General features: G+C 39.4%; 1 protein-coding gene and 1 non-coding gene across 6 annotated transcripts in view; one reads left to right on the forward strand and one right to left on the reverse strand.

Annotated features, from left to right (window-relative positions):
* Window positions 1-1,135: 1,135 nt before the first annotated feature.
* LOC114687850 (zinc finger protein 431-like) overlaps window positions 1,136-19,396 on the reverse strand; it is a 45,155-nt gene continuing 26,894 nt past the window's right edge. The window contains exons 1-5 of one of the 5 annotated variants that reach the window (XM_037197879.1): window positions 18,185-18,209; window positions 17,921-17,981; window positions 3,940-4,066; window positions 3,678-3,738; window positions 1,136-2,964 (exon numbers count right to left, since the gene is read on the reverse strand). In XM_037197879.1, the coding sequence (XP_037053774.1) occupies window positions 1,326-2,964; window positions 3,678-3,738; window positions 3,940-3,973 (1,734 nt within the window). In that variant the 5' untranslated portion in view covers window positions 3,974-4,066; window positions 17,921-17,981; window positions 18,185-18,209 and the 3' untranslated portion in view covers window positions 1,136-1,325. Of the gene's footprint in view, window positions 2,965-3,677; window positions 3,739-3,939; window positions 4,076-17,920; window positions 17,982-18,184; window positions 18,264-19,396 lie in introns of those variants that run through there. The other 4 variants (XM_037197882.1, XM_037197881.1, XM_028862487.2 and 1 more) reach the window with 4 other exon arrangements.
* LOC114687853 lies at window positions 9,209-9,350 on the forward strand. Its single transcript, XR_003733710.1, has one exon. It is a non-coding gene; the product is annotated as a small nucleolar RNA SNORA43 (small nucleolar RNA).

Here is a 19,396-nt window from a genome sequence, read left to right on the forward strand (position 1 = left end):
GAGATTACAAGAGCGCATCTCTAGATACAGGTGAGATATGTTCTTTAAATGACCTATCTTTGAATCAGATACTGAAAGAATAATATAAGTTAAAAACATAATATAATATAAACAGGAAGAACCTTTTTTAATGAGCAAAAATACTTCTTGGGATTTTTCAATGTATTAATCTGGTAAATTGTATCCTATGTTGTCAATATTTTGGTTAATTCTTTGCATTGTAAATTTCCTTCCTTTAAAAAGTTTTTAATGGCTGGATGTTGGTGGCATACACCTTTTATCCCAGCACCTGGGAGGCAGAGGCAGGAAGGGTTCTTTGAGTTTAAGGTCAGCCTGGTCTACAGAATGAGTTCCAGGATAACTAGGGCTACTCAGAGAAACTTTGTCTCAAAAAAAAAAAAAAAAAAGAACTGTGTGTAAATATAGTGCCATGCCATGGTGTGTTGTGGGACTTTCCTCTTTTCAACCAATGGCTTTGGGTTAAAAAGCCCTAGGGCGTGGTCTTGTCTGGGTATGTGACTGCTCAGGAGCTGAGGACGAGGGGTTATGTACTCTCCTGGGGGTCGAAGCCAGATCAAGCAGTGGAGAGCAGCTTGGGTTTGGTCCTCATCACCCTTGGACAGAATGGCAGCTGGATCAGCACTGGCATTTACTTGTTCCATATTCATGAGTGTGATTCCCATTTTATTCCTTAATAAATAAATCTTCTGCCCAGACATCTGCGGATTTCTCGCATTAATGGTGTGCATGTGCCCATCAGAGGACAACTTACTGGTATCTATTCTCTCCTTTCACTATTTGAGTATTAGAGATCAAATTGAGGCAGTCAAGTTTGGCAGTAAGTGCCCTAAATTGTTGAATGAACTCATTGGACCTTATTTTACCTTCAAAAATATACATGGTGTGTTGATGTGTGAGTGTGCATAAAACCCAACTGTAGCAATCAGAGAAAAGCTTCTATGATTAATATGTTCATTATCCCAGAGAATGAACTAGGGTCACCAGGCTTAGCAGCAACAACATTTACCCATTGATAAAATTCTCTTCCATTCGTGTTTCTGAGAAAACGTTAAGAACAAGTATTTAGTCCTTGGAATTAGTAACATGATTCAAAAATTATGGATGACAACATAAATATGATTTTCATTTGCAAGTAGGTTTTATTATTCAAACTATCGTATGTTCCTGTATTCATCAAATGCAATATGTTTACAACTTGAAAAGGACACATTATGTTAATGGTGGAGTGGCTCTATTAATCATACTCAAGCACTAGTTGGATATAGCTCAGTGGGATAAATGTAGGTTGAGTGCAAGTCTTTACCTCATTTATTAAGTTCATGGGGATTTTCACCAGTGTGAATTTTTTCATGATTTTGAAGTTTTGGGCAACATGTAAAGACTTTATCACACTGATTGTACTCATAAGGTTGTTGTTGAGTCTGATTTCTTTCATGACTGTGAAGATGACTTTTATATGCAAAGGATTTACCACATTGACTCCATTCATAGGGTTTTTCTTCAGTCTGAGTTCTTTCATTTATTTGAAGATGATTGTTACATGCAAAGTCTCTACCACATTGATTATATCCATAGGGTTTCTCTCCAGTGTGACTCCTTCCATGTCTGTTAAAATGACTTTTATATGCAAAAGCTTTACTACATTGACTGCATCCATAGGGTTTCTCTCCAGTATGACTTCTTTCATGCCTATGAAGATCACTTTTACATGCAAAGGCTTTACCACATTGATTACATTCATAGGGTTTCTCTCCAGTATGACTTCTTTCATGTATTTGAAGATGACTGTTCTGTACAAAGGCTTTACCACATTGATTACATTCATAGGGTTTCTCTCCATTATGACTTCTTTCATGCCTGTGAAGACTACTCTTTTGTGCAAAGGCTTTACAACATTGACTACATTCATAGGGTTTCTCTCCTGTATGACTTCTTTCATGCCTGTGAAGATGACTTTTATATGTAAAGGCTTTACCACATTGATTACATCCATAGGGTTTATCTCCAGTATGATTTCTTTCATGCCTGTGAAGATCACTTTTACATACAAAGGCTTTACTGCATTGACTACATTCATAGGGTTTCTCTCCGGTATGACTTCTTTCATGTATTTGAAGATAACTGTTCTGTGCAAAGACTTTACCACATTGATTACATTTATAGGGTTTCTGTCCAGTATGGATTATTTCATGCCTGTGAAGATTACTCTTCTGTGTAAAGGCTTTACCACACTGATTACATTCATAGGGTTTCTCTCCAGAATGACTTCTTTTATGTCTTTGGAGATAACTGGGACATGGAAAGGCTTTATCACACTGATCATATTCATACCTTTTCTCACTAGTATGAGTTCGACTCACTAGATGAAGACTGTGAAATGTTAAAGCTTGGCCACTTTCACTATATACATAGGGTTTTAATTCCAAATGTGTTCTTTGGTGTACTTTTATAGAGGAATCAGATCTAAAAGATTTATCAAGTTGATTATATTCATAGAGATCCTCTTCATTATTGGTTGTTTTGTATGTTTGAAGATACCTGTAATGGTTAAAGCCTTTAGTAGATGGCTCACACTTATTATTTCCTCTTCCCACATGATTCTTTTTAAATCTTTGAAGAGAATTCAGAGTTTTACCATACTGATTGCATGCATAACATTTTCTTATACCGTGAGTCACACCACATGTGCAAAGCAAACCAGTATAGACAGATAAATTTCCATATTTCCTGTAGTCATAAAGTTTTTCTTCAATGTGTGTTTGTTGATATATTCCCACTGAAGTTGGAAAACCAATTAACTGTAAACTTGTACCACAGTCATATCTTCTCATAGTGGGGACTACTACATATTTTCTAACTGTTCTGAGAGAGACAGAAGAACAATACATTTTTCCACATCCTGTATGCTCACATGGCTTGTATCCAGAGTGACAGATGATATACCTATTAAAGGAAGAATAACAAATAAAAGGTTTACACATTGCAGTCACATAGTCTAATGTTTTGTGTCTCATACAGGTGTGGTACAGTGATTCAGGTTTCTTCACCAAGACAGTCTCCTTGTCTCTCATAAAGTGCTTCACTCACTAAAATATGGTGGCACTCACTTCAAGTACTTGAGGAACACTAGCTTTAATATGAAAGATTTACATATAAAAGTTCTTAGACATTCACTAATCCCCTTATCAATGTGAATACATTTTATGATAATTGAATCATATGAAAATAAGTAGACAGACAGACACCTTACAAGATGACTCTCATAAGGCCATGATTTAGTTGTGACATGTTATGGTGGTGTTTCCTGGTTTTGTCCTTAAAGAAATGCTTTGCAAACCATGATCAGCTACCTAACACTGGAATATATAATGTTGTGAGAATTTAATAATCATCACAGAGCTGTGCTTATTTACACTGTTATTTTTCATTAAAAGTTAAAGGTAGCTGGGTGGTAGTGGCATATGCCTTTAATCCTAGCACTGAGGAGATAGAGGCAGGTGAATATCTGTGAGTTTGATGCCAGACTGGTCTACAGAGTGAGCTCTAGGACAAGCTCTAAATCTGCACAGAGAAACCCTGTCACAGAAAAAAAATGATCAGGGTACATTAACATTTCTTCAGAGGTCAATATGTATTAGCTTACATATAAAAATTACCTTCCATGTCTTCTAGAATTTTGACCATGTTCTTTAATATTGGTGTCTTCCCATTTATAACCTAAAATACAGTACCAGAAAATATATATTAGCAGAAATTAGGAACGAATGAAATTCTTATCTTTCATGAACCTTTGAAAAAAATGCATGATTTATTTACCAGATTCTTCCTCTTTAACATTCAAAATTATAGGAGAGTACCAATGTACAAGGAAGATTTATCCTCTTAAGTTAAAAACTGACAGAAAGCTCACATTCTTACCTATAATAGTGAGGTTCCAGTAGGTTTCTTGCATCACATCTTTGTAGAGTCTCTTCTGGGAAGGATCCAGCAAAGCCCACTCTTCATGAGTGAAGTTCACATGCACATCCTCATACGTCACTGCATCCTAAAGTATCTCATATATATACATAATAGAAATGTTGAGACTGTCCGCATTGCAAACGTACACTTCACTGAGAATATATTTACATAATTCTGTGTGCTTCATACAGTCTATAACATGGGTCATAGAATTTCAAATGCAGTTACCAATCCATTTTAAAAAGAAACAAGCCGGGCGGTGGTGGCGCACGCCTTTAATCCCAGCACTCAGGAGGCAGAGGCAGGCGGATCTCTGTGAGTTCGAGGCCAGCCTGGGCTACCAAGTGAGTTCCAGGAAAGGCGCAAAGCTACACAGAGAAACCCTGTCTCGAAAAACTAAAAAAAAAAAAAGAAATGGGCTATAGAGCTAAACAGAGAATTCTCAACAGAAGAAGCTCAAATGGCTGAAAGATATTTAAGGAATTGCTCAACATCCTTAGTCATCAGGGAGATGCAAATCAAAACGACTCTGAGATACCATCTTACACTTGTCAGAATGGCTAAGATGAAAAACACTGAAGACAGCTTATGTTGGAGAGGATGTGGAGCAAGGGGAACACTCCTACACTGTTGGTGAGAATGCAAACTTGTAAAGCCACTTTGGAAATCAATATGGCACTTTCTTAGAAAATTAGGAATCAACCTCCCTCAAGACCCAGCTATACCACTCTTGGGCATAACCCAAGGAATGCTCAATCATACCACAAGTACACATGCTCAACTATGTTCATAGCAACATTATTTGCAATAGCCAGAACCTGGGGAAACAACCTAGATGCCCTTCAACTGAAGAATGGATAAATAAAGTGTGGTACATATACACAGGGGAGTACTACTCAGCAGAGAAAATCAATGACATCATGAGGTTTCCAGGCAAATGGATGGAGCTAGAAAAAAATCATCCTGAGTAAGGTAATCCAGACTCAGAAAGACAAACATGGTATGTACTCACTCATAGGAGGATACTAGATGTAAAGCAAAGGATAACCAGACTGCAATTCACAACTCCAGGGAGGATAGCTAGTAAAGAGGACCCTAAGAAAGACACAGGGATCATCCAATGACAGAGAAATAAATGAGATCTACATGAGCAAACTGGGGGTGGGGCGGTAATGGAGAGTAAGGTTGGGGGAAAGAGAGCTTAGGGGAGAGGAAAGTCCCAGCTTGATCAGGAGCAGAGTGGGAGAATGGAGAGGGAGATACCATGATGAATGAAGACCCAAGGGGAATAGGAAGAAGCAGAGTGCTAGAGAGGTCCCCAGAAATCCACAAAGATACCTCCGCTCTAGACTACTGGTAATGGTCGACAGAGAGCCTGAGCTGACCTGCTCTGGTGATCGGACGGCCTGTCATAATAGAACTCTCATCCAGTGTCTGATGGAAGCAAATGCAGAGATCCATGGCCGAGCTCCAGGTGGAGCTCCGGGAGTCCAATCAGCAAGAGAGAGGAGGGATTGTATGAGCGAGAGATATTGAGACCATGGTTGGAGAAAGCACAGGGACAAATAGCCAAACTAGTGGAAACATATGAACTGTGAACCAATGGTGGAGGAACCCCCATGGAACTGGATCAGGCCCTGTGGATAAGTGAAACAGTTGATTAGCTTGAACTGTCTGGGAGGCCCCCAGGCGGTAGAGCCAAGACCTGTCCTTGGTGCATGGGCTGGCTTTTTGGAGCCTGGGGCCTATGCTGGGACACTTTACTCAGCCTTGGTGTGGGAGGAGGGGACTGGACCTGCCTTGGCTGAGTCTACCAGGCTGGGCTGACTCCCCAGGGGAGACCTTGCCTTGGAGGAGATGAAAATGGGGGGGGGGGTGAAATGGTGGGAAGGGCTGGAAGGTGGGAGGAGGGAGGACAGGGGAATTCGTTGCTGATAGGTGAAATTAAGTTAATTATAAAATAAAAATACTATTAACAAAAAGCTGGATGGTTGTGGCACACACCTTTAATCCAGCACTTGGGAGGCAGAGTCAGGGGGATCTCTGTGAGTTCGAGGCCAGCCTGGTCTACAGAGTGAGTTCCAGGATAGGCACCAAAACTTCAGAGAAATCCTGTCTGGAAAAAACAAACGAACAAACAAAAAAGAAGTACAGCTCTAATACATTCTTTGCAAGTGGAGAATGCGGCAGTCAGAAGAAACATTAATTTAGCATTGTTGGCAAGAACACAAATAACCTCAGACTGAGCTCACAGCGGCCATGCTAATGATAACTGCAGCCTCTCAGGCTGAAGAACCTGGTTCTCTTGACTCTTTTTGATCAAGCACCAGACCAGAACTTTCCACATCAACCCCTCCCTGGTCAAGAACACAAAACTAGTGTACCCTTGGTACTTTCATCAGGGCCTCTGAGAAAAACTTCCATGGGTCTCACTCCCTAAAGGCCCAATTCCAACCCAAACAAGCAAAAACTTAAAAACTAAAAAAGTTAACACACATGAAAATGGAAACATTAAGTATCAATGCATGGAAAGATAAGGCTTAGAAAGAAGGGCTGGTAGAGATTGGAGATTAAATCAACATAATAGGGAATAAGAAACTATTAATGACACCAAAAGTTCATTTTTAAAAATCATAATTGACACACATTTAGCTCTGTCACTTTTAAAAAGAAGACAGACTCAAATTGCTCTTCTCCCACATGAATTTAAGCTTAAAGTGGTAGTGCAGCCCTGGAATCCCACCACATGAAAGACTGAAGTAGGCCCATCACAAGTTTAAGGCCTGCCATGGCTACAGATGGAATTGACAAAATACTTGGGCAACTTAACCAGCTCCTGCCTCAAAACAACTTTTTTGTTTAGGGCTCAGTGTACAGATGCTGGTCACGCATGGGTCGGGTTTCAGACTGAGTACCTAGTATTTTCAACCCCCAAGGAAAATAGAGCCACTACAGTCAATATTCTTAAATAGGTGGTTAGAAGGTAGTGCTGTAACTGGAACCAGCTAGTTGGCTGAGGGAGTAAGTCATTTGCAACCCAGTCTCAGGACCTGAGGTGAACGCCCTGGAGAGAAACCACTTCTTCAGTTTGTCCTCTGACCCTCACACACATGCTTTGGCATATGTGTCCACATATGTCTCAAAGGCCCAAATTCAGAATTCTTAAAAAGAAAACTGAAAACAGTATGAAAAACAAAAAAGCAGCAAATGTAAAATTCCAGGAAAATAGCTAGCAACGTGTTAGTACAACCATTTACCAGAACGGAACCACACTGCCAGGACGGCAACAGGAAGTCAGGCAATCACAGTTAACTTCCTACCAAGCTATCAAGTTATCTCTGTGCAGCTTCCTTAAGGTACAATGGGAACAAATGAGTTTTTCATGGAAATTTTTATCTCCTGGTCACTTTCTTTTGTATTAAACAAATTACTCTGAGTTGGCAAACAAAAGAAAAACAAAGAAAGAAAGACAGAATGCAAAGAAATTTGTAATAAAATGAGTAAGAATCACAAATACAAAATCCAATCCTTAGCAGGATACACCATGGCCTGTCTCTGTGTATGGACTTTGCCTCAGGCCTGCTCAGGCAGTGCTTACTGAAGACTGAAGACTGAGTCTCCTCTACCGCCGTCAGCTCATTACAAAGCTCCTTTGTGACAGGAACATTTATTGTGGGCTCTTCTCAAATCTGAGGATCTGGGACCTCAAGAGTGGGTGGTTCACCAGACACCTGGGCAGTGACTCCCCCAAGGACTAAGGTACTATCTGTCATGTGTGAGTCCTCCATACCGCTGTCCTGTGCCTATGACATATATACTACTGGGATATCCACACAGCTGCAAGGTGGATGAAAACCCCATGACCAACCTTCTACTTTAGTGCTGTACAGATGTGGGACAGGTGCCAAAGGGTTTGTCTTCATGTTTTCCATCTGACAGACTCCATTCTACCATCCATAGATTCACTAAAAAGCATCATTATGATGCTGTGCCATCTAACAGCCTTCATATTCTTGAAATACAGGCCACCATAGTCTCAGGCTGTACATGCAATCCACTCAGGGACTCTTGGCTGGAAGGTGAAGTGATACCTTGATTCTTTCCCCAGCCCTGCAGTACTCCTAGAATGTTCCTTTGACATCTGGGAACAGACAGTAGGGCCTGTTTTTGAAATCTTATTTTACATGTATGGGTGCTTTGCCTGCCTGCATGTCTATCTTCCTTGTCTATGAAGTGCCCTTGGAGGTCAGAAGCAGCTTTTGGATCTGCTGGGATTGGAATTACAGATAGTTGGTGACCATTATTTGGGTGCTGGGAACTGAACCCCTATCCTCTGGAAGAAAAACCAATGCTTTTAACTGGAAAGCTCTCTCTCCAGCCCCAGTGGAAGTAAGTTTTCTAACCAGCCTGCAATGAAGTGTTTTGGCTTAACTTTGACCCCCGAGTTCCTGGAAATAAAAATATAGTATTAAGTATCTGAATAAAGGACAGGTGAAATGGTTCATCCTGGTCTGCAGAAAACCAAATTTCAATTCCTTCCATCTACATGGCAGCTTAAAGCCATCTGTAATTGTAATCTCAGAGGACCTGACACTGTCCTCTAGCTTTTTCAGGGAGCTGCATCCACATGGTGCACACACATACATGTAGGAAAAATACTCATCCTCCTAAATAAAATTTAAGATTTTAATATGAGAAACATGGGATCTTTTTTTTTTTTAATGTAGTGCAGGGAAATACATCCCAAGTCATCACAAGGCCTGCCCAAGCAACAGAAGGAATTCTAGACCAGCCTGCCCCACTTTTAAAATACTTTGCTTTCATGTTTGTGTGAGATGAGGGGGGTGGGTGCATGTGAGATGTGGGGCATGTGCATACCATGGCGCTTGTGTGGATCCAAAGATGACTTTGTGGAGGATCTCCTTACAACTTTTAGGTGGGCTTTGGGGATTGATTTTAGGTGGTCACATTCTTCGTATGCTTGCAAATATATCTCTGCTCACTGTGCCATCTCCTTGGCCTAACCTATCCAGTTTTATGGACCTTGTTTCGTTTGTAGATTGGCTGTGTCATTGAGACAGGACCAAAATATGCATTCTTGCCAAAATGAAACTCACTGTTAGACCAGGGTTGTTCAGAACTCAGAGAAATTTGCTTGTCTCTGCCTACAGAGTCCTGGGTTTAAAGGGATGCTGTTAAGAAACACTGAGCTGGTTGCCTTGGACATCCTATTCTAGATCTGTCAGCACCACTGGCACAGCACAGTTGCTCAGCTGTGCCTGTGACATCAGGGAAATGAGCAAGTGGCTATTTCTAGCCCAGTGTTCAGAAGTCAGTGAGCTCTAAGAACGGATTATAGCCTGACAAGTTGCAAAGCCATGATGAGGTAGCAGTGGGGTTTGGCTTTGAAGGTGTTGGCCAGATCCCAAAGTCTACCCTCAAGGGCTCACCATAGGGTTGCATAGTCAGAATTTTAGCAAGATTTGGAGTTAGAGGGTGTGGAACCTGTGTTTTCTAGGAGACATTCAGAGGGGACAAGAAAATACGAGGAACTATCCATCTTTTTTCATCTTCCAGATCTGGAAGCCAGGAAGAAGGCCTAGCTGTTGCCAATATGACTGGTCAGAATGGGTGCAGATATGATTTTAGGTCATGGGCCTTAGGCATGGCCTCTGTAACCTCACTAGGGAATTGCAGGCTTTAGGCAGCTCCTACATATCTCATCCTGGTAGCCCGTGTCCTAAATTAACATCCACATTTTACTTGGCTTGAGTTTGACTGTACTTCCAAGACTGGTGAAGTGGAGGGCACTCTAATACTTATGATTTCCATCAACCTAACTGCACATTTCCTTAGAACTGATAATTATGTAGGAGGAGTAAACTGGATGTAGGTACAAATAAATAGGTTAATTCTACAAAGGTAAAAATACTGCTGGACTTTAAATAAAAGAATTTACACAATGAACCCAATACTCTGATATTCTTAACCAAAAGTGGCCACAGTAAAATCTGACCTGAAAGAATGGTGTTAAGATCTTGGTACCCACTGTCTTGTTATCTTAGAGTCATGAGAAGCTATTTAAAGGTTGAAATCTAGAAGACGTGATGATTAGATTTGTGTTTGAAAAACTAGAACCCTAAGAATTTACTGGGAGTTGGAAAGTGTCAAAACTAAAGTCAAATTCTGGGTAAAATGATTAAGATAGATCTTAGTATACTATTGACATGGGACTAAGAATTCACTGGGACTGAACCTAGCCTGAAATTATAGAGGTATTTAATGAGGAGAATTGGGGGCATTAAAGGGGTGTAAGGGCTGAGTAAAGACAGGAAAGTGAAAATGTGTGCAAAAGAGGATAAATGATGATGAGATTGGCATCCTCAGATTTGATCTTCCTACCCAGCCTTTTAATGGCTGGGAATTCTTACTTTGTTTGTTTCCCAGGACCCACGTGGTAGAAAGAGAGAACCAACTCTCACGACTCTCATAATTTCTTATCTGGGATCCACATATGACAACAGCATTTGCATGCCCCTCCCCATACAAGCTAGCAAACAGATACATATGATTTAAAAATGGAAATATTTCTATATTCTCACAAGGAAAGCCACTGATTTCCTCAAACTTGGCAAGGATCCTGCCGGTTTCCTTCCCCATGGCAAAGATCAATGGTGTGCTCCACATTACTCCACTCCTACCTTACACTTCAACTTGTTGATCATCTGTCTCATTCAAAGCACCCTATTTCTGAAATAGATCCTCAAGAAAGAAATCCAGTTCATCAGCAACATATAGCTTATATCAGAAGGAACCAAACTGAAGCCATTTTGGATAGAACTGCCATTTTGAATGAAGATCAAATAAAGTTTAAGTTCCCAAGACCTTCCTAGATCTCCCTGGTTGGCAAGGTGAGACAGGAATGGTGGGCAAGCCATCCTGTCACATGAGTAAACCAACCATGTGGGAGGCCAGCTCCCACCTTTTAAATGGTTTCTATCAGGAGGAGAGAGAGACATAAGAAACTTTTAGGTAGAAAGACAGCAAAGAGGAGAAAGACAGAAACACAGAATAGCTTCAGGAGGATCTGGATCAAGACCCAACAGCACCTTCTGCCTCTTCAAAAGGGCTTTTTATAACAATGCAGGGAGGCAGGACAAAACACCCCCCCCCCTTGCTAGATCAAAACACACTGCACAGCCAAGTGTAGACCCTCCCAAACACTTGGTAACCACGCCGTGGTCAAATCATCCCCTTATGGAGCCCTGCTGCATGAAGCAAGCTCAGATTCTTGGACCCTGAGTAAGTTCTCACTAGGAAACCTCTGTGGGTCTCTACATAACCAATGAGAAAAAGATAAGTGTATCACAAAGAAACGTTCCTAGAAAAGTCTCTAATCCCTGAATCCTGATTTATGAAAAGTGTAACTTGGCACAGATATTTGCAGTTTTCAGGGTTAAAGCTCTGTAATATTCTGCCTAGGGGTCAAAGTTCAGCTCCTGAGTCTCTTCTGTGGCTCTAATCAATCAGTAGTAGCTGGATTACAATAGTTTTTTTTTTTTTTTCTGCAATGGCTTGGTGTCTGAGTTGTGTTGGCTCCAAGTAGACTCCATAATGTTGTTGGGTGGAACCCCCCTAGTAGAGACCACTTTCTACTTGTGTCTGTTTATATCATCAAACATAGAATAAATATATTTCTTTCTTCTTGTGAAATACTCCTTAGATATATTTAGAACTTTGGAAGTGGAATATGAAAGAATATTGTATGATGAAGCATTTCATTATCAGTTCGAAGTACTGAGTAATACTGTGAACGTAAGAGAACACTGAGCCTAGTATATCAGTATCATTTGTGCTAGCTAGTGTTTCAACCTACTTATTAATTTATTTGTTTACTCATTCATTCATTTATTCATTTAAGGGACAAGGTATCATGTATCTCAAGCTTGCCTCAAAAGCCCTATGTAGTCAATGACAACCACAAACATTTGAATGTTTCTATTTCATTGTTTGGTGGTGTGTTGTTTTGTATTTTGTTTTACTTGAAGACCAGTTGTATTACTGTAGTCCATGCTAGCCTGTAATTTGCTCTCCACTTGTCTCAGGCTCCCAAGTGTTGTCATTACAGCTGTTCACCTAGTGTATGCTACACAGAGCACAAATCACAAACTTAGTACAATGCCAAGCCAAAACTCCACATAAAGAGCTTCAAGTCCAGATTTGACGTTTTTTTGTAAAGTGTAGATTTTTGTGTTGAGAAAAGGAAAGACATCTTTATGAAGAATGTAGGGCCTCCAAAACCTGTCACATGAGTAAGTGTAAATAAAGTGATTCCCTAATGAAGGCAGGCTTCACCACTACTAATATAAACACCAAGAGCTGTCCTAAAAGTTATGCAGTAGGAGGTCACCAAAACTCACAGTTGGTTTATACCTGGTTGGTCAGCATAAAAGGACAATGGACATCCCAAGTGTGGGCTCTTCTGGTTCTGAACACTTTACTTTGTGAAATCTAATATTTTACAGGTAGTGTCAGAAGTGGATTAAATTATAGACAGCTTGTGCCAAGAGAACTGATGATATGAGGAAGATCATATGCAGTGTCTGAAGTATATGTAGATAAAGTGTGTTTCAGGGGCTGAAGATGTAGCTCATTTGGTAGACTGTTTGTGTAGCATGCAAGAAACATTGGGTTCAATTCCTAGCACTACATAAAATAGATAAGATTGTGCATGCCTACAATATTGGCAATTGACACAAAGGAGCAAGAGGATTAGAAGTAAAATGTCATCCTAGAACATATAACAAGTTCTAGGTCACCCAGAAAGACATTAGATCTACCTACTCACACATACCCAATCAACTAGATGGATTTTAAACTTAAAAGAACTTGGGTAAACAAGTCCAAAATGACAATTGGCCTAGGGTATCAAAACTTACCCTAGGGGCCACTGTCCACTGCTGACCCCATTAACCAATTGCTTTTAAATGTTGAGAGAATTGTAGTTGCTACCTGTCTGGTGGAGGAAAAACCCAAAAATAGGATATGTAAAGCCTCCCACCAGTCCTTGAGTCACCCAAATATTTGTTGTTCAGAAAATATCAGGCTATAGGCTGTTACAAGGCCTTAAAAAATTAAATTTTTGGAGTCTATGGGAATTTTATAGCCTGGCTTGCCATAAGACATGCTTGCATATTTCCACAGGATGCTGACTTGCCTTATGGATCATGGATCGCTTGATCACACCATATAACCAGGCTGCTGCAGGACAAAGGCACTCCTAGCTGACAGTCTGATTACAGGCTGTTATTTACCTCTCCATTCCTAATAATTGGGCTTCTACTTTACATATGAATTGATACAATTTCAGATCCTTTTGATGAACTGTTCATCAATGATATCAAAACGTATAGATCTGATATATTTATAAATGACACATTTCAGATTTCTTCCTCTAGCTATCTATCCTGCTATTTTGTTGAGACTTTAAGGAGTTGTGGGCAGAGACCTTTGCCGAGACTTTCCCTTAGGAGGGCTGAGCAGAGAAAGTAACAACTTTTCACCAGAACCTGAGTAAATTGCTACATTTCTGCAAGGGATTCCCCTTTAGCAGAGTGTCCCAGAAGAAGTAACATCTTGGGCTGGAGCTGAGAAGAAATGGACACCTCCCTTAGTACATTAACTTAGGAGAACAGAGCAGAAGTGGATAGCTTATCTGCAAAGGCTTTATCACATTGATTACATTCACAGGGTTTCCCTCCAGGATGACTTTTTTCATGCTTATGAAGATGACTCTTCTGTGCAAATTTACCATACTGATCACAGCCATAGTTTCTCACCAGTATGACTTCTTTCATGCATGTGAAGAGGACTATTACATGTAAAAGCTTTACTACATTGAATACATTATAGGGTTTCACTCCAGTATGAATTTCTTCATGACAGAGTAGACTACTTTTATATGCAAAGGCTTTTCCATATTGATTACATTCATAATGTTTCTTTCCTCTATGACTTCTTTCATGACTGTGAAGATTACTTTTCTGTGTAAATACTTCACCACATTGATTACATTCATAGGGATTCTCTCCTGTATGACTTCTTTCATTACTGTGAAGATTGTTCTCTGCAAAGGATATATACTTTTTAACAGTTATTAATTTATATTTTATATGAAAAGTTGTTTTGCATGCACATATAGCTAATGAGGCTGTGAGATCTCCTGAAAACAGAATTACAGACAGTTGTGAGCTTCTACGTGGATGATAAGAATTGAACCTGGGTCCTGTGGCAATGCATCTATCTTTCCAGTTTTGCTTTTTTTGATTTTTTGAGAAAGGACCACTCTATATACCTACAGCCATTCTGAAACAAAATACCAGGTCATCAGGCTTAGCAGGAAACACATTTACCCACTGATAAAATTTTCTGCCATTCATTTGTTTCTGAGAATATGTTAAGAACAAGTATTTAGTCCTTAATAAAGTAACATGATTTAAAAAATAACAGATAACAACTTTGGTAGTTTGAATATAACTGGACCCCATAATCTCATAGGGAGTGCCACTATTAGGTGTGGCTTTGCTGGAGTGGATAAGCCTTGTTGGAGGAAGTTTCACTGTGGGGGTGGCCTTTGAGGTTTCCTATGCTCAGGATACTGCTGAGTGTCTGTTGACTTCCCATTGCCTGCAAGGTGCAGCACTCTCAACTCCAGCACCACATCTGCCTACACGCCACCATTCTCCCTGTCATAATGATAATGGACTGAAGCTCTGAAACGATAAGCAAGTCATGCCAACTGAATGTTTTCTTTATAAGAGTTGCCATGGTCATGGTGTCTCTTCAGAGCAATGAAAACCCAAACTAAACCAACAGAATAAATATCATTTTCATTTGCAAATAGGCTTTATTATTCAAATTATTCTGTGTTCCTGCCTTCTTGAAACACAATGTTTACAACTTGAAAAGGAGACAATAGCCGGGCGGTGGTGGCGCACGCCTTTAATCCCAGCACCCAGGATGCAGAGCCAGGCGGATCTCTGTGAGTTCGAGGCCAGCCTGGGCTACCAAGTGAGTTCCAGGAAAGGCGCAAAGCTACACAGAGAAACCCTGTCTTGAAAAACAAAACAAAACAAAACAAGAAAAGGAGACAATAATTTAACAATGACTTGTCTCTATGAATCTTACTCAAGCACTGGTGTGGTGGTATTGTGTATTCTAATAAATTTATCTGGGGTCAGAGAACAGACAGCCACTAGATACAAAGGCTAGAAAATGGTGGCACTCACACCTTTAATCCTAGCATTCCAGAGATAGAAATCCCTCTGGATCTCTGTGAGTTCAAGGCCACATTGCAAACAGCCAAGCATGGTGACACACGCCTTTAATCCCAGAAAGCCAGCCTTTAATCCCAGGGAGTGGTGGTAGAAAGCAGGAAGATACATAAGGCGTGAGGACCAGAAACTAGAGATTGGGCTGGTTAAGATTTTGGCTGGTTAAGCATGTGGCTGGTTAAGCTTCAGGCTTTCGAGCAACACAGTTCAGCTGAGACCCATTCCGGATGAGGAGACAAGACCAGCTGAGGATCCGGTGAGGTGAGATAGCTATGGCTTGTTCTGTCTCTCTTATCTACCAGCATGGACCCCAATAACTCGCCTCGGGTTTGATTTTATTAATAAGAACTTTTAAGATTCCTGCTACACACTGGTGAGATAGCTCAGTGAGAAAAATGTATGTGGACTGCAAGGCTATACCTCATTTATTAGGTTCATGGGGAATTCTACCACTGTGAAATTTTCCATGACTTTAAATGTTACTGTAATGTGCAAACATTTTACCACACTGACCACATTCGTAGGATTTCTCTCTAGTATGACTTCTTTCATGCCTGTGAATATGACACTTATCTGCAAAGGCTTTATCACATTGATTACACTCATGGGGTTTCTCTCCAGTATGACTTCTTTCATGCATATGAAGAGGACTATTACATGCAAAAGCTTTACTACATTGATTACATTATAGGGTTTCACTCCAGTATGAATTCCTTCATGACAGAGTAGACTACTTTTATATGCAAAGGCTTTTCCATATTAATTACATTCATAGTGTTTCTTTCTTCTATGGCTTCTTTCATGACTGTGAAGATGACTATTACATACAAAGGCTTTACCACATTGATTACATTTATAGGGTTTCACTCCTCTATGACTTTTCTCATTACTGTGAAGATTATTCTCTGCAAAGGCATTACCACACTGATTACATTCATAGAGTTTCTCTCTACTATGACTTCTTTTGTGACTGAGATTAGTCTTCCATGCAAAGGCTTTACCACACTGATTACATTCATAGAGTTTCTCTCTACTATGACTTCTTTTGTGACTGAGATTAGTCTTCCATGCAAAGGCTTTACCACACTGATTACATTCATAGAGTTTCTCTCTACTATGACTTCTTTTATGACTGAGATTAGTCTTCCATGCAAAGGCTTTACCACACAAATTACATTCATATGGTTTCTCTCCAGTATGCGTTCTTTCATGACTGAGATGACTTTTATGAGCAAAGGCTTTATAACATTGACTATACATTCATAGGTTTTCTCTCTCCAACGACTTCTTTCGTGACTGAGAAGATTCTTCTGTGCAAAGGCATTACCACATTGACTACATCCATAGGGTTTCTCTCCAGTATGACTTGTATGTATTTGAAGATAAGGCAGACATACAAAGGCTCTACCACATTGATGATATCCATACCTTTTCTCTCTACCATGAGTTCTATGTACTTGATGAAGACTGTGACATACAAAGGTGTTATCGCTTTGATCATATTCCCAGGGTTTTACTTAAAAATGAGTTATTTGCTGTACTTCTAAAGAGGAATCAGATATAAAGGCTTTATCACATTGATGACATTCATAGAGATCCTCTTCATTATTGGCTGTTTTGTGTGCTTGAAGATAGCCGTAACAGCTGAAGTCTTTAGTAAATGGTTCACATTTACTACTTCCTCTTCCCATATGTATTTTTTCATGTCTTTGAAGAGAACTGGAAGAACTCACAGTTTTACCACAATGACTGCATTCGTAACAATTTCCTATCATGTGAATCATACTACAAGTGCAAAGGGATTTAGTAGAGACAGATAAATTTCCATATTTTTTGAATTCATAAGGTTTTTCTGCAATGTAAGTTTGTTAATGCATTTCCACTGAAGTTGGTATGCCAATTACTTGTAAACTTGTATAACAGTCATCATTTCTGCTCATAGTAGGGACTACTACATATCTTTTAATTGTTCTTAGAGAGACAGAAGAACAATGTTTATTTCCATGTCCCTTATGCTCACATGGCTTGAATCTATAGGGACAGATGATATACCTAATTAAAGGGAAAATAATCAAGAAAAGGTTTTCACATTGCATTCACATGTCTAATGTTTTATGTCTCATACAGATGTGGTATAGAGATTCAGGTTTCTACACAATGATAAATTTCTTGTCTCTCAGAAACTGCTCTTCTCACTAAACTAAAGTAAGTTACTCATTAAAAGTATATGAGGAATACTAATTTTGATATGGAAGATTTTTTTATAAAAGGTCTTAGACATTCACTAATCCACTTATCAATGTGAATACCTTTTATGATAATTGAATGGTATGAAAGTAAATAGATACACTGTTCTACAACATGCCCCTGATATGGCTATGAATTAAAATTGTGACATCTGTTGTAGCATTGTTTCCTTGTCTTGTCCTTAAAGGAATTTTTGCAAACAATAATCAGCTACCTGACACTGGAGCACAAGTGTTGTGAGAATTCAATAATCATCACAAAAGCTGAGCTTATTTGCATTGTTGATTTTCATTAAAACTTCAGGATACATTAACATTTCTTCGGAGGTACATATGTATCAGCTTGCACATGAAAATTACCTTCCATGTCTTCTAAAACTTTGATAATGTTCTTCAATATTGTGGTCTTCCCATTTGTACCCTAAAATACAGTACCAGAAAATGTATGTGATATATTACTGGAAATTAGGCACAAGTGAAATTACTATCTTTCTTGATCCTTTGAACAATGCCTGATTTATTCACCAAATTCTACCTCTTTCACATGCAAAAATCACGACCACAAGTATCCAAGAAAGTCTTATCTCCTTAAGTTAAAAAGTGACAGAAAGCTCACATTCTTACCTATAGCAGAGAGGTTCCAGTAGGTTTCCAGCATCACATTTTTGTAGAGACTCTTCTGGGAAGGATCCAGCAAAGCCCACTCTTCATGAGTGAAGTTCACATGTACATCCTCATAGGTCACCACTTCCTAAAGTATCCCATATATGTACATAATAGAAATATTGAGACTGCACTGCAAATGTATACTTCATTGAGAATATATTTACATAATGCTTTGTGCTCCATATATTCTACAACATGGGTCATAGAATTTCAAATGCAGTCACCAACTCATTGTATAAGGAAACAGAAAAGGAGAATGATGCCTTCCATTTCTATGCCTGCTGAATAGAATATGGCATTGCAGAAGAAATGCTAGTAATATATACAGAGAAACATGCAAACAGTTTAACACTATTTAGAATACATCAGCAAAATTTTATCCAAATTGTTAACTTCAAAAAAGGGTAGACAATATGGGTGTGGTGGTGCACACCTTTAACACCAAATGCCAGGAGGCAGAGACAGTTGAAACTATTATTCCAGGCCAGCCTGGTCTATGTAGAAATTACCAGGACAGCTAAAGTTAGACTAATGTGAGACTCTGTCTGAAACAACAACAACAAAAAAGAAAGCACTTAAGGGCTCCCTCAAAATTCCTCCATTGTATTAAACATTCACTCCAATTCTGTACTTGTGTATTACAAACTGGATTGATCCCTTGTAAATTATAAGGCTAGTAATTCCTAGGAAGGAAGGAATTTTTAATAAATTACTGACTGCTGAGTAGTGGTGGCACATGCCTTTAATCCTGGCACTCAAGGGCAGAGTCAGGTTCGAGGCCAGTCTGGTCTACAGAGCAAGATTCAGGACAGGCACCAAAACTACACAGAGAAACTGTCTCAAAAAACCAAATGAATGAATGAATGAATGAGTAAATAAATAAATAAGTAAATAACTGACTGATAGATCAAAGCATTCTCAAAAATACTACTAAAGCAATAAAACAACAAACTACAAAAGCAAAAATGATGGAATATATAAAGATGAGCCAACAGATAAGATCACCTTTTGCTTTTAAAGAGGTTCTAGATCAATTCCCAGCACTCACTGGAGGCACACAACTATTCCTATCATCAGGTCACAAGAATCCAATGCTGCCTTCAGTAAATGCTAGGCAGAGAACTAATAGTCACTCACAACCCCTTGTGCAGGATTAGAATCAAACCACAT

This window comes from Peromyscus leucopus, chromosome 22 (genome assembly GCF_004664715.2).
Source record: "Peromyscus leucopus breed LL Stock chromosome 22, UCI_PerLeu_2.1, whole genome shotgun sequence".
Classification (NCBI taxonomy): Eukaryota; Metazoa; Chordata; class Mammalia; order Rodentia; family Cricetidae; genus Peromyscus; species Peromyscus leucopus.